This window comes from Stenella coeruleoalba (genome assembly GCF_951394435.1).
Source record: "Stenella coeruleoalba genome assembly, chromosome: 3".
In the NCBI taxonomy this organism is placed as follows: domain Eukaryota; kingdom Metazoa; phylum Chordata; class Mammalia; order Artiodactyla; family Delphinidae; genus Stenella; species Stenella coeruleoalba.
In genome coordinates this window covers 62613836-62628706 of record NC_137148.1, presented here as the reverse complement: position 1 = coordinate 62628706, position 14871 = coordinate 62613836, and the positions used below count along the sequence as shown (strand labels likewise).

Genomic DNA, 14871 nt, shown 5'->3' with positions numbered 1-14871 from the left:
TCCAAAAAACATTCATTGAGGAGCTATCCTTTTTACATATTCCCTGCCCTTGAGGAATTTTTGCTTTAAGTAGTCAATTGAATTTTAAAGAAACAAAGTATTTTTATTTACTCACATAATTATAATTTCCAGTGCTCTTCTTTCCTTCCTGTAGGTCTGAATTTCCATCAGGTACCATTTCCCTTCAGCCTGAGTAACTCCTTTAGCATTTTTTATATATATTTATAAATATATATACATATATATTTTGTCTTTACTACAGGTTGTGTTTTCCTATTTCTTCACGTCTAGTCATTTTTGGTTGTATATTGGAAATGGTAAATGAGATGATGTTATAGAGCCCATAGATTCTGTTATCTTTCTCTGAATATTCAGTGTTGAATTTTGTTTCAGTGAGCAGCTAAATGACTTGTATAGTCATCCCTTGGTATCTGAGGGGGATTGGTTCCAGGACCCCCCCCCCCCGCACCAACCACCTCCTGGATACCAGTATCCACGAGTGCTCAAGTCCCTTATATAAAATGGCATAGTACATTCGTCCCTTTGTATCCACAGGTTTCACATCCACCGTGGGTATGGAGGGCTGACTGTACTTTGAAGTTTGGGAGGTATAGACTTACGCTTTACTAGTTGGTTTATTTCCATTTTGTTCTTAATTCTAGGGTGAATCCTTGAGTCCTGGAAAATCTTTATTTCTAAGGCATAACCCTTCTGGGGTTTCAGTGGGAAGCTTAAGGTGCTTGCTAAGACCTAATTTGGTGGGACTCTAACCTCAAAGTGTCTTCTCTGTGGTGAGCACTACCACGGCTTAGCTCTTTCAGCCTTCTAGCTTCTCTCCCATACCGCTGAACTCCTTGGATTCCTACTTTTACATGTTCAGTTCAGAAGTCAGCCAAAGATTGAAGGGGTGTCTATATGCTTTTTAGAGGTCATTTTTTCATACAGTTCCCTGAATTTCTAGTTGCTTAACCTGTTCTGAGGCATCCCCAACTCCTCAGACTCCTTGAGAAAATAAGATCTCAGGTTTTTGCTTGAGTTCTAGTCAAGCAACTCAGCCAGACTGCACAGTGCCTTCAGGCAAAAAGATGTGTAAATGTGTATCTCACCCAGTATGATGCTTTCTTTCAGTCTTTTGCCCAATTTGGTCATTCACCAGGGCCTTCTAACAGTTGATGTTTACACTTTGCCCATGATTTGCAATTGTTATCTGAGGGAAAGGTAATCCAGTAAAAGCTACTCCATCATTATCAAAACTAGAACTCCTCGTGAGGAATATACTACCTAATTGAGCAAAGAAAACTAATATATATTAAACAATAGGGAAATAATTCCCAAGATTTTTGAACAGATGTTCAGTGTTGTGGACCAGAGGTCAGGAGAGCCTTGAGCACTTGAGTAGATAGGAATGGCTTTCTAGAGAAGTGCATTCTGAGCTGAGAGTTGAGGGTTTGGTTAGTTTTGAATGGTTTTCAAAGGTAAGAGAAGACATTCTAGTTAAGTCAACAAGATGGATATGAGCGTGGTTTGTTCTTAGGACAGGGAGATTTGCCTGCTTTTAGCTGAAAGTGCATAACTAGGTGTCTTGGGCAATGAGATGTTTAAGTAGTTTGTGGCTAGCTTATGGAGGACCTGAGAGTTTAGATTTGATGCTGTGAAAAAGATGAGCCATTGAAAGGCTTTTAATGGGACAGTCACACAATGAAAGATGGATATTAGCAGTTTGCAGAAGAGATAAAAATAGACAAAGGATATAATTAGGTCCACTGGCAGGTCATTGTTTTTGTTTACACCTGGATGATAAGGGTCTGCACAAGGCTATTAGAGCATGAATAGAAAGCAAGAAAGTGATATGAGAGGTAGAGTGACAGAATATGGAGGTTAATTCAATACTTGGAAAATGTGAGGGAGAGAGATTTGCTGTTTCCTTAGTAGTCTACAATTTATTATATTCTAGTCAATCAAAATGTATGAGATCCTGACATGTGTAGAGAGCTTTGATAAGGTGTGTGTGTGTTTATGTTGACTTCTGTCTATTTTGACTGTTTTTGGATGGTATAACTTTTAGGGATAATGCCGTTCTCTGTTCTCTCAAAAAATAGCAAGTGCACATTAGAAGTTATGTTGCTCTCTGGACCCTCAGTAAATTTGTATTGAGTAGAGAACTGTTCCCTTTTGCTCTAAGAACAAATTGATGTGAAGATATTCTAGTATCAAATGATTTAAGTTGTATTTTAAGCATATCTTTTCTTCCAGATTCCTTTACATTTTAGAAATGTCTTTGAAAAATTTTTCACTTCTGCAAGGCCAGTTTTCAGAACCCATATTTAATTTGAAGGCTACAGATGGAGGGCAGATGGCTGATTTTGAATTTGTTTTCAGAAGAAATTTTTAAAGAAGACTTTTGTTACAGGGGTTCTCTACTGTCATTAATCACTTAATTTAAGTTTTCTTAACCTTTTCATGACCAAGTCTAATTATTTCCTTTGTTCTTTATCCTTAGTCCTAAATTGATTTTATTTTTAATTTTTAAATTTTATTTACATATTTTTGGCTGCGTTGGGTCTTCGTTGCTGCGTGCAGGCTTCCTCTAGTTGCAGCAAGTGGGGGCTACTCTTCGTTGTGGTGCGCGGGCCTCTCATCGTGGTGGCTTCTCTTGTTGCGGAGCATGGGCTCTAGGTGCACGGGCTTCAGTAGTTTCAGCACACAGGCTCAGTAGTTGTGGCTCTCGGGCTCTAGAGTGCAGGCTCAGTAGTTGTGGCACAGGGGTTAGTTGCTCCATGGCATGTGGGATCTTCCCGGACCAGAGGTGAAACCTGTGTCCCCTGCATTGACAGGCGGATTCTTAACCACTGTGCCACCAGGGAAGTCCCCTAAATTGATATTTTTAACAAATCAATTCCATTCATCCTACCCTGTCAATATTTCTCAAAATTAATTTTGATATATTGATTCAAAATTCATTAGTCATTATATGTCTTCAGCAAGAAATCCTTTGAAATTGTCGTGTAATTTAATCTGTGTTCTCATTTAATTTTAGGTTACTGAGCTTGAATGTGTTAGTAGTCAAGCAAATGCGGTGCATACCCATAAGACAGAATTAAATCAGACAATACAAGAATTGGAAGAGACGCTGAAAGTGAAGGAAGAGGTATTTGCTACTTCTCACTTGTCTGTAATCTCACTAAAATATGTGTACAAACATTACAGTCTATGTCAGATTTAAAGGTACTTTATGCAGTTAGGTCAGGTTGTGGGGTGTTTTTAGGATGAAATTTTTCTTGAGTGATATTAAGCTTGTTCATATTTTTCCCATCCCTGTGTCTGTTATGAACTACAGTGAGGCAGTCAGACTGAGATACTGCCTCTTGACTTCTGTAATGAGAGTTGCATTCATACGATCAACAGAAAACCATTAGAAGTTAAATGAATTTTACAAGCTGTTCTTTGTCTAGTTTCCAGTCAAAAGATTTAATATCCCAGGAAAGAATTATATCCACAAAGCTTGAAGCAACCTTAAAATGTTCAGACTGCTGTTTCTAAGCAGTGCTGTACCAAAGCAACCAAGCTGATTTGTTGCTTAAGATTATGCTGTACTAGACAACATACCCATAAAGATGAATTTACCCCTTGAAATCAGTATAAAGGAGTGTTTTTTAAGTCATCTTTTTTCTAAGGACTGGGACAATAATTTCAGGGAAAAATAAGGCCTTCTCTCTCCTTGATATAGTTAAAATATTGTTAAAGACATTGCTCTACTTTCTCTAGGAAATAGAAAGATTAAAACAAGAAATTGATAATGCCAGAGAACTACAAGAACAGAGGGACTCTTTGACTCAGAAACTACAGGTGAGCTATAATAAAATTTTTTATTCATTTCTGCATAAGTGAGAGTCATCAATCATTCTTTCACTTAGTAATGACTTTTTTTCTGCAACTCCGTTTTATAGGTTATTGGTCACTTTTCTTTTCCAGGACTTCTGATTCATGCCTGATCATTGATTTTTCAAAAATTACTTGATAACTTCATCTACATAGCTTATCATCATAGATGGTCATTTTATAAATTGTCATTAGTAAATTATTTTAGAAATGTCTACTTTTTAACATAAAAAGTACTCTGAACTTAAAGAAAATTTCTCAAATGGATTATATTCAGTTTTGGAATTCTCGTGTTTTTTTTCACTCTGAACTAATGTATGAATTACAGCAATAGTTGTGCCCTAATGGAAATCAAGGTAGTGTTCTTTTTCTTTCCTTGCCCTAACTAATTTTACTCACTTTTCTCTGCATAAATATTATGCTTCCTGACTCTAATTCACATATACATATCCTTTTCAGTGGTAATCAGCCTTGGTTGGGGAAGATTTCTCAAAATTACAACCCAAATCTCCTGCTGCCAGCTCAGGCACTTTTCTTATACCCCATGACCTCAAGAAGGGTCAGGACCACTTCAGGGTTTGGAGTAGTTATAAATGTGTGTATGAAGTGATGAATTTGGGACAAAGGGTGATAAATGGGACCTGGAAGCCTAGGATTGGAAAGAGTACCTAGATTATTATAAGAATGACCAACATTTATTGAGTGCTTATTATGTACCAGATACTGTGCTTTACTTATATTATGCATTTAATCCATAGAACAGTCATATGAGGAAACTAAGGCTTGGATAAGTTAACTTGTCCAACCTACATTTAAATGAGCGCAAATTCTGTAACAGAGACCCTTCATAAAACAGTTTCTTTATATGAAATGAGATATTTCCTTCTTTCTCTCCCATCACTGACTTTCAGCAGTCTGGGAAAAATGAAGTTGCTTGTTTTGGTCTGCCCTATTAAACAGTGTTCCTATATTTAACCATTTGTGTAGATTAGTGGTTCTCAGCTAGGGGTAGTTTTGTGCCCCAGGGGACGTTCAGCAATGCATGGAGACATTTTTGATTTTCGCAGCTAGGGTAGTGGAATTGATATTTAGTAAATTGAAGCCAAGGTTGCTACTGAACGTTGAATTATCCAGCCCAAAATTTCAAGAGTGCCAAAGTTGAGAAAATCTTGGTGTAGAATTAAAATATGAAGCATGTAATCAGGGCTGGAAGAAATGGGGGAAATGCAGGCTAGTTTTGTCTTTTGTTTTGGTTTGGCTCCCATTGTTTAATTACTTGCTTTGATACAGGCAGTTGCTAAGCACTTACATATATTAGCTCTAACTCTCACAGTAACAGGTGTGGTATCCCCATTTTCAAAGAGAAGGCAGCAGTTTAGAGGTGTTAACAAGTTTAATTAAAGCACTTAGAAAGTAGTGAAACCTAGATTTGTTTTGATTCTAAAATCTCTGTTCTTTCTGCATTACCACACTGTTTCAGCAGCCAAGCATCCAAGCCATCCCTAACAATTCTTGGGAAATTTTTTTTCAGTTATGTATACATTTACATTGTCCCAGAGAAACCAAGAAGTGATTTATTCATATCAAACTTCTAAATGTATTTCATCATTGATTGAGCAGTAATTGAATCTTACAGCTGGCACCTAGAATTGTGACTGTCAATTCTTACCTGCTCTTTCACTGAATATCAAAAATACTTATCAAAACAGCCTACCTGGAATAGGACAGGGAAACTTTCAGAAAACCTAAGGGTGAATTCTAAAAGGCCAAGCCACAGAAATAACCTGTATTTTTTCCAACTTGAAGAAAGTTCCTCCTTTATAGCCTGGCCCCTCCTACCTAAAGATCTGCTTGTCAAAAGTTCCAACACTCTTGAACCTCCATTCATAAATTCAGTCCAAAAAATTGGGATCATTAAATATTTGGAATGGTAGAGGAACTTTGAAATTGCAGTGCATGGATTTGGATTGTAGGTATGGATATGGATAAAAAATTTGTAGTTATGGGTAAATTAAAAATAGTATGATATGATTTTTCTAATTTGCAAGTGTTTTTTTCCTCAAATGTCAATGTGACATATGCTCATTGTAAAAAATTTAGAAAAATGTAATTTAGCAGGGAAAGAAACCCCATAATCCCATCATCCTAAGGCAAAGTGTTTAGAATTTTCTTCCCCCAATGTTTCTTTGGATAACTTTTTCTTTATGTGAGACATATAGATACCAATTTGTTGTCTTACTTTCCTAACAACATTTTGTCATAAGCTGCATATGTTATATGGCTGTATAGTGTTCTCCTATATAGATATACCATAATTTTCTTCCAACATTCTTACAGGGATGGTTATTTGTTTCCAATGTTAGCTATAGTAAATAATGTCATAATGAATCTTTTTACATAATCCTTTCTCATTATTTCTTTAAGATGAGCTTTTTAAGAAGAATTACTAGTTGTAAACGTTTTTAAATAACTTATGCTGAGAAATTGATGTCAGGAACAGCAGGATACCCTCTGGATATTGGTCTCCTGCCATCTTTGCTGTCTGATAAGGAACAAAGGAGTAGTTTACTATTTTTTTAGTATTATCATTTTTTGATTACGAATTTTCCATATGCTTATTGTCATCTTTCTGTATCTTGAAGGCACCAAGTACATTTTCACCTTAGAGTACCTGGCGTATCCTTGCCTGGAGGTCTGAGCCCCAAGATCTTCAAATGCGCTGGTTTCTAATGTAATTTACATCTTGGTTCACATGTTAATTTCTCTGATTTCCCAATTTAAGCACTACTTTGCAGGCCGCCACGCCCCCTCCCCCAGTACTCTTTATAATATTAACCATGTCTTATTTTCCTTGTAGCAGTCATCACCATATGAAATGATCTTGGTTTTTTTTAATTTTTAAAATATTTATTTATTTATGGCTGCCTCGGGTCGTATTTTTGGCATGCAGGATCTTTCATTGCAGCATGTGGGCTTCTATGTAGTTGTGGTGCGCGGGCTCCAGAGTGCGCAGGCTCCAGAGTGCGCAGGCTCAGTAGTTGCAGTGTATGGACTCCAGAGTGCGTGGGCTCTGTAGTTGTGGCACGTGGCTCTCTAGTTGTGGTGCACAGGCTCAGTAGTTGCAGCATGTGGGATCTTAGTTTCCTAACCAGGGATCGAACCTGCATCCCCTGCATTGGAAGGAGGATTCTCAACCACCAGGGAAGTCCCAATGATCTTGTTTTTTTAATTTATTTTTAAACTTTTTATTTTGAAGAAATTTCACACTTACAGAAAAGTTGCATGAATAAGACAAAGATTTTTCATGTACCTTTCACCCACATCCCCCAGATGTTAACATCTTTGCCATATTTGTTTCGTTTTATCATTATGGAACTCTCTCTGTATATATTCATATTTTTTTCTAAATGTTTGAGAATAACTTCCAAATATGCCATCCCTTTGCCTCTAAACACTTTAATGTATATTCTTTTTTTTCATATTTAATTTTTAAATTAATTTTATTGGAGTATAGTTGATTTACAATGTTGTGTTAGTTTCTGCTGTACAGCAGAGTGAGTCAGTTATAATATACATATCCACTCTTTTTTAGATTATTTTCCCATATAGGTCATGACAGAGTACTGAGTAGAGTTCCATGTGTTATACAGTAGGCTCTTATTATCTGTTTTATAGAGAGTAGTGTGTATATGTCAATCCCAGCCTCCCAATTTATTGCCCCCCTTTCCCCTTTGGTAACCATAAGTTTGTTTTCCACATCTGTGACTCTATTTCTGTTTTGTAAATAAGTTCATTTGTACCATTTTTTTAGATTCCACATATAAGCGATATCATATGATATTTGTCTTTCTCTGTCTGACTTCACTCAGTATGACAATCTCTTCAATGTTTTTTCTAAGAGTAGGACAGTCTCTTAGATTACCATCAAAATCAAGAAATTATCTAAAGACTTTATTCAAATTCCCATAATTGTCCTAATAATCCTCTTTATAACAAAATTTTAAAAATTGTTTTTCTGGTCCAGGCTTCATTCCAGGATCACAAGTTGTATTTAGTTGTCATGTCTATTTATTTTGTTGTTTAAATTGTCCCAGATTTGGCAAGTGGGAACCTTTTTAATCCTGCTTCTGTGTCCTTTGGATGTGACCCTATCATTTAAAGAACTTCATGTTTTAGCTCAACTAGATATTCCTAGTTGTATTTATCAGCTTCAGCCTTGAAATTAGCTATTTCTTCAAAGAAAAATTTCTTTTAGCAAAGTTTGGCGTTTAGAAACCAAGTTCTGGGCACAAGATATACCTTTTGCTATTGAGATGTCATTGTTTCTAGGCCCTATTAATGATCAGAGCTAGAAGTACACACATAGCACATTATGTCCATTACAATAGCTATATCGAAAAAAAACAAACCTGAAATCATACTCATACCTCCTGCTGCAGTCCAGTACTATGGAGTTCATTTTAGCCTTCCCCATTTTCCTGTTAGTAACTCCTTTCCCCAATATTGTTATAAAGCAGAAACTAACACACCATTGTGAAGCAATTATACTCCAATAAAGATGTTAAATAAATAAAACACACAAAAAAGAAACCACAATATGTTTATTTGCTTGCTTAGTCCTTGAAAGCACAGAAAGTAGTTTCTAATTCATACCACTGCCAAAACAACAACAACAACAAAACCCTACTAACTAGAGATCAGTATTCTTTTTGTCCTTAGCCTGTGTTCAAAAGTTAGGTTAGTTCTTCCACTCCCCCTTTTCAATTGGTTAGTTATTCATTTGAAACACATTTATGTTCATTTGTATCTTATTATATTCCATTTTAGTTTTTTCTTCCCCATTCTTTATTTTGTATTTGTATGCATTTACAGAGCATATGAAACAATTAACATGGTTCTAAAAGTCAGAACTATTCAGGAAGATATCTTCAGGGACACGTCATCCTGTCCAATCCAGTCTACCCCCATTCTTGCCCCCCATTCCCGGCTGCCCCCTGTGGTAACCAATCTCATTAGTTTCTGGGTTATCCTTTCTGTGTTTCTTTTTACACAAATGAACAGATATGTCTCTTTCTTAATTTCCTCCCCTTTTTTTCCTATACAAATGGTAACATACTCTAGATTACTCTTCCGCACTTTGCTTTTTTTTAATCTAAGGTATGTCCTGGAAATCACTCTATGTCCTGTCAGTTCATAGAGAGAGACCTTGTTCATTCTTTTTTTTTTTTTAGCTGTATAGTACTTCATTTGCATGTGTGATAGTTTTTAAAACCACACTCCTTTATGTGGGTATTTAGGTTGTTTCCAGTATTTTGCAGCAGTACTACAATGAGTAACCTTATGCATAGGTGTTTTGTTATTGTTGGAGGTGTATCTACAGGGTGAACTCTTTGGAGTGAGATTTCTAAGTGAGAACATCATGTAGTCAAATTCCTCTCCATGATGGGTTGTGCTAGTTTTCCCTTGTATCATCAGTGTGAGAGAATGCCTGTTTCTCCACAGCCTCACCAACAAAATGTGTTCTAGTACTTTTTTAACTTGTGGCAATGTATGATAGGTGGGAAATGATAGTTTTAATTTGTGTATCCCATATTATGAGTGAGATTAAACATCTTTCATAAGCTTAAAGGCCATTTCGGTATCTTTTTGTACCTATATAGATTGTGTATTCTTGTCTTTGCCCTTTTTTGATCCTTCTTCCACAAAATTTGAAGAGTTCTTTATGTATCTGCAATTATATGTTACACGTATTTTCTCCCAGTTTGTAAAAGTTTTTGACTTTGCGTAAGATGGTGGTGTTGTTTTATGTAGTAGTTAAATATACACCATTCTTTTCTTTCATTGCTCTAGCTGTCAATCATAGTTAGATAGCTCTTTTCCAAACTCAAATCATATGGGAATCCATCCATATTTACCTTTAGTACTTCTGTGGTTTCATTTTTTACATTTAGATCTCTGAGTCATTTGGGGTTTGTCCTTCTGTGTGTGGTGTGAGATATGGATCTAACTTTATCTTTTTCCAAATGTCTATCTACTTATCAGTACCATTTATTTAAAACTTTATCCTTTTTTTCCAGAGATTTTAAATATTCAATTTCCATGTGTGTTCTGGTGTATATCTGGACTTCCTATGCTATTCTACTAGTCACTCTTATGTATTCCTAGTACCACACTTCTTTAATTGTAGAGGCTTTACAGTATGTTTTAATATCTGATAAGGCCAATCAGTCCTCATAGCCTTCCTTTTTCATTGTTTTTTAATATATTCTTACATGTTTATTTTTCCATACAAATTTTAGTATTAACGTTAGTACCAATTTTAGTGTCAATGAAAACTTTAGCTCTATAAAAAATTTCATTGGGATTGCTTAAAATTTATAATGCTAGTTTAGCAGAAGTGTGGTTTCCATCCTATCCAAGAACAAGGGATGTCTTCTTATTTGTCCACATCTACTTCTGTGTTTTTCAGGAGCATTTTAGGGTTTTCATGCTGTGAATTTGTCATGTTTCTTGTTTATTTGTAAATATTTAATCTTCTTTTCTTCTATTGACAATGGAGTTTTCTCTACCATCGTATCTTTTAATTGATTATTGTTTATATATTGGGTCGGCCAAAAAGTTCATTCAGGTTTTTCCGTAAGATGTTACGGAAAACCGGAATGAGCTTTTTGGCCATCCCAATATATGAAAGCTGTTGAATTCTGTTTGCTAATTTTATATCCCTCTACCTTACTAAATTATTTCATTGTTTGAACTAGTTTTGTCATTTATTCCATTTATTCTCTAAGATTTCCTAGGTATAATAACATATATTCTGCAAATAGAAATAATTTTACTTCTTTTCTTCTAGTTCTTATGCCTCTATTGATTTTTCCTGTTGAATTACACCTGTTAAAAATACAGGTACAGAGGTGGAGTCAAGATGGCCTACTAGAAGGACGCAGAATTTGCGTCTCCTCACAACTAGGTCACCTACCAGGCACCAGTGGGGGACCACGGACACCTAAGGGGACGGGAGGAACCCCCAGCGACCGGCTTGCAGGATCTCGGTTCCCAGGCCGTAGGTCGGGCCCAAACTCCTGTGGTGGGAGCTCCAAGTCCAAACTGCTGGACTAACAGAGAACCTCAGACCCCAGGGAATATCAGTTGGAGTGAGGCCTCGCGCAGGTCCGCATCTCAGCACCAAGTTCCGGCTCTTTCCAACTGACTGCAAACTCCAATGCTGGACATCTCAGACCAAACAACCAGTAAGACAGGAATACAGCACCACCCATCAAAAAAAAAAACAAAAATGAAACGACAAAAAAAAATGTTACAGATGAAGGAGCAAGGTAAAAAACTACAAGACCAAATAAATGAAGACAAAATAGGTGACCTCCCTGAAAAAGAATTCAGAGTAAAGATAGTAAAGATGATCCAAACTCTTGGAAACAGTATGGAAAAAATACAAGAAACACTTAACAAGGATCTAGAAGAACTAAAGAGCAAACAGACAGTGATGAACAACACAATAGGGAAATTAAAAATACTCTGGAAAGAATCAATAACAGAATAACTAGGCAGAAGAACAGATAAGTGAGCTAGAAGATAAAATGGTGGAAATAACTGCCAGGGAGCAGAATAAAGAAAAAAGAATGAAAAGAATTGAGGACAGTCTCAGAGACCTCTGGGACAACATTAAACACACCAACATTCGAATTATAGGGGTCCCAGAAGAAGAAGAGAAAAAGAAAGGGTCTGGGAAAATATTTGAAGAGATTATAGTAGAAAACTTTCCTAACGTGGGAAAGGAAATAGTCAATCAAATCGAGGAAACACAGAGAGTACCATGCAGGATAAATGCAAAGAGAAACACACCGAGACACATATTAATCAAACTATCAAAAATTAAATACAAAGAAAAAATATTAAAAGCAGCAAGGGAAAAACAACAAATAACATACAAGGGAATCCCCATAAGGTTAACAGCTGATCTTTCAGCAGAAACTCTGCAAGCCAGAAGGGAGTGGCAGGACATATTTAAAGTGATGAAGGGGAAAAACTTACAGCCAAGATTACTCTACCCAGCAAGGATCTCATTCAGATTCGATGGAGAAATTAAAACCTTTACAGACAAGCAAAAGCTAAGAGAATTCAGCACCACCAAACCAGCCTTACAACGAATGCTAAAGGAACTTCTCTAGGCAGGAAACACAAGAGAAGGAAAAGACCAACAATAACAAACCCCCAAAATTAAGAAAATGGTAATAGGAACATACATATCGATAACTGCATTAAATGTAAATAGATTAAATGCTCCAACCAAAAGACATAGACTGGCTGAATGGATACAAAAACAGGACCCATACATATGCTGTCTACAAGAGACCCACTTCAGACCTAGGGATACATACAGACTGAAAGTGAGGGCATGGAAAAAGGTATTCCATGCATATGGAAATCAGAAGAAAGCTGGAGTAGCAATTCTCATATCAGAGAAAATAGACTTTAAAATAAAGACTATTACAGGAGACAAAGAAGGACACTACATAATGATCAAGGGATCAATCCAAGAAGAAGATATAACAACTGTAAATATTTATGCACCCAATATAGGAGCACCTCAATACATAGGGCAAATGCTAACAGCCATAAAAGGGAAAATCGACAGTAACACAATCATAGTAGGGGACTTTAACACCCCAGTTTCACCAATGGACAAATCATCCAAAATGAAAATAAATAATGAAACACAAGCTTTGAATGACACATGAAACGAGGTAGGACATTCCATCCCAAAACAACAGAATACACTTTCTTCTCAAGGGCTTATGGAACATTCTCCAGGATAGATCATATCTTGGGTCACAATTCAAGCCTTGGTAAATTTAAGAAAATTGAAATCGTGTCAAGTATCTTTTCTGACCAAAACGCTATGAGACTAGATATCAATTACAGGAAAAAAATCTGTAAAAAATACAAACACATAGAGGCTAAACAATACACTGCTTAATAACCAAGCGATGACTGAGGAAATCAAAAAATTCCTAGAAAGAAATGACAATGAAAACACGACGACCCAAAACCTATGGGATGCAGCAAAAGCAGTTCTAAGAGGGAAGTTTATAGCAATACAATCCTACCTCACTAAACAAGAAACATCTCAAATAAACAACCTAACCTTACACCTAAAGCAATTAGAGAAAGAACAAAAAAATCCCAAAGTTAGGAGAAGGAAAGAAATCATAAAGATGAGATCAGAAATAAATGAAAAAGAAATGAAGGAAACGATAGCAAAGATCAATAAAACTAAAAGCTGGTTCTTTGAGAAGATAAACAAAATAGATAAACCATTAGCCAGACTCATCAAGAAAGAAAGGGAGAAGACTCATCAATAGAATTAGAAATGGAAAAGGAGAAGTAACAACTGACATTGCAGAAAAAGAAAGGATCGTGAGAGATTATTACAAGCAACTGTATGCCAATAAAATGGACAACCTGGAAGAAATGGAAGAAATTCTTAGAAACGCACAACCTTCGGAGACTAAACCAGGAAGAAATAGAAAATATAAACAGACCAATCACAAGCACTGAAATTGAAACTGTCATTAAAAATCTTCCAACAAAAGCACAGGACCAGATGGCTTCACAGGCGAATTCTATCAAACATTTAGAGAAGAGCTAACACTTATCCTTCTCAAACTCTTCCAAAATATATCAGAGGAAGGAACACTCCCAAACTCATTCTGTACGAGGCCACTATCACCCTGATACCAAAACCAGACAAAGATGTCACAAAGAAAGAAAACTGCAGGCCTATATCACTGACGAACATAGATGCAGAAATCCTCAACAAAATACTAGCAAACAGAATCCAACAGTACATTAAAAGGATCATACACCACGATCAAGTGGGGTTTATCCCAGGAACACAAGGATTCTTCAATATACGCTAATCAATCAATGTGATACACCATATTAACAAATTGAAGGATAAAAACCATATGATCATCTCAATAGATGCAGAAAAAGCTTTTGACAAAATTCAACACCCATTTATGATAAAAACTCTCCAGAAAGTAGGCATAGAGGGAACCTACCTCAATATAATAAAGGCTATATATGACAAACCCATAGCCAGCAACATTCTCAGTGGTGAAAAACTGAAACCATTTCCACTAAGTTTAGGAACAGGACAAGGTTGTCCACACTCACCACTATTATTCAACACAGTTTTGGAAGTTTTAGCCACAGCAATCAGCGAAGAAAAAGAAATAAAAGGAATCCAAATCAGAAAAGAAGAAGTAAAGCTGTCAGTGTTTGCAGATGACATGATACTATACATAGAGAATCCTAAGATGCTACCAGAAAACTACTAGAGCTAATCAATGAATTTGGTAAAGTAGCAGGATACAAAATTAATGCACAGAAATCTCTTGCATTCCTATACACTAATGATGAAAAATCTGAAAGAGAAATTAAGGAAACACTCCTATTTACCTTTGCAACAAAGAGAATAAAATACCTAGGAATAAAGCTACCTAAGGAGACAAAAGACCTGTATGCAGAAAACTTATTATAAGACACTGATGAAAGAAATTAAAGATGATACAAACAGGTGGAGAGATATAGTATGTTCTTGGATTGGAAGAATCAACATTGTGAAAATGACTCTACTACCCAAAGCAATCTACAGATTCAATGCAATCCCTGTCAAGCTACCACTGGCACTTTTCCCAGAACTAGAACAAAAAATTTCACAATTTGTATGGAAACACAAAAAACCCTGAATAGCCAAAGCAATCTTGAGAACGAAAAATGGAGCTGGAGGAATCAGGGTCCCTGACTTCAGACTATACTACAAAGCTATAGTAACCAAGACAGTGTGGTACTGACACAGAAATAGAAATATAGATCAATGCAACAGGATAGAAAGCCCAGAGATAAACCCACACACATATGGTCACCTTATCTTTGATAAAGGAGGCAACAGTGTACAGTGGAGAAAAGGCA

The 14871-nt window shown here is 36.2% G+C and overlaps 1 protein-coding gene across 2 annotated transcripts in view; it reads left to right on the top strand.

Annotated features, from left to right (window-relative positions):
• Positions 1–14871, top strand: part of HOMER1 (homer scaffold protein 1) — a 131715-nt gene that overhangs the window by 101206 nt on the left and 15638 nt on the right. For both annotated transcript variants that reach the window (XM_079915691.1, XM_079915690.1), the window contains 2 exons: positions 3038–3148; positions 3766–3846. In XM_079915691.1, the coding sequence (XP_079771817.1) occupies positions 3038–3148; positions 3766–3846 (192 nt within the window). The remainder of the gene's footprint in view (positions 1–3037; positions 3149–3765; positions 3847–14871) is intronic.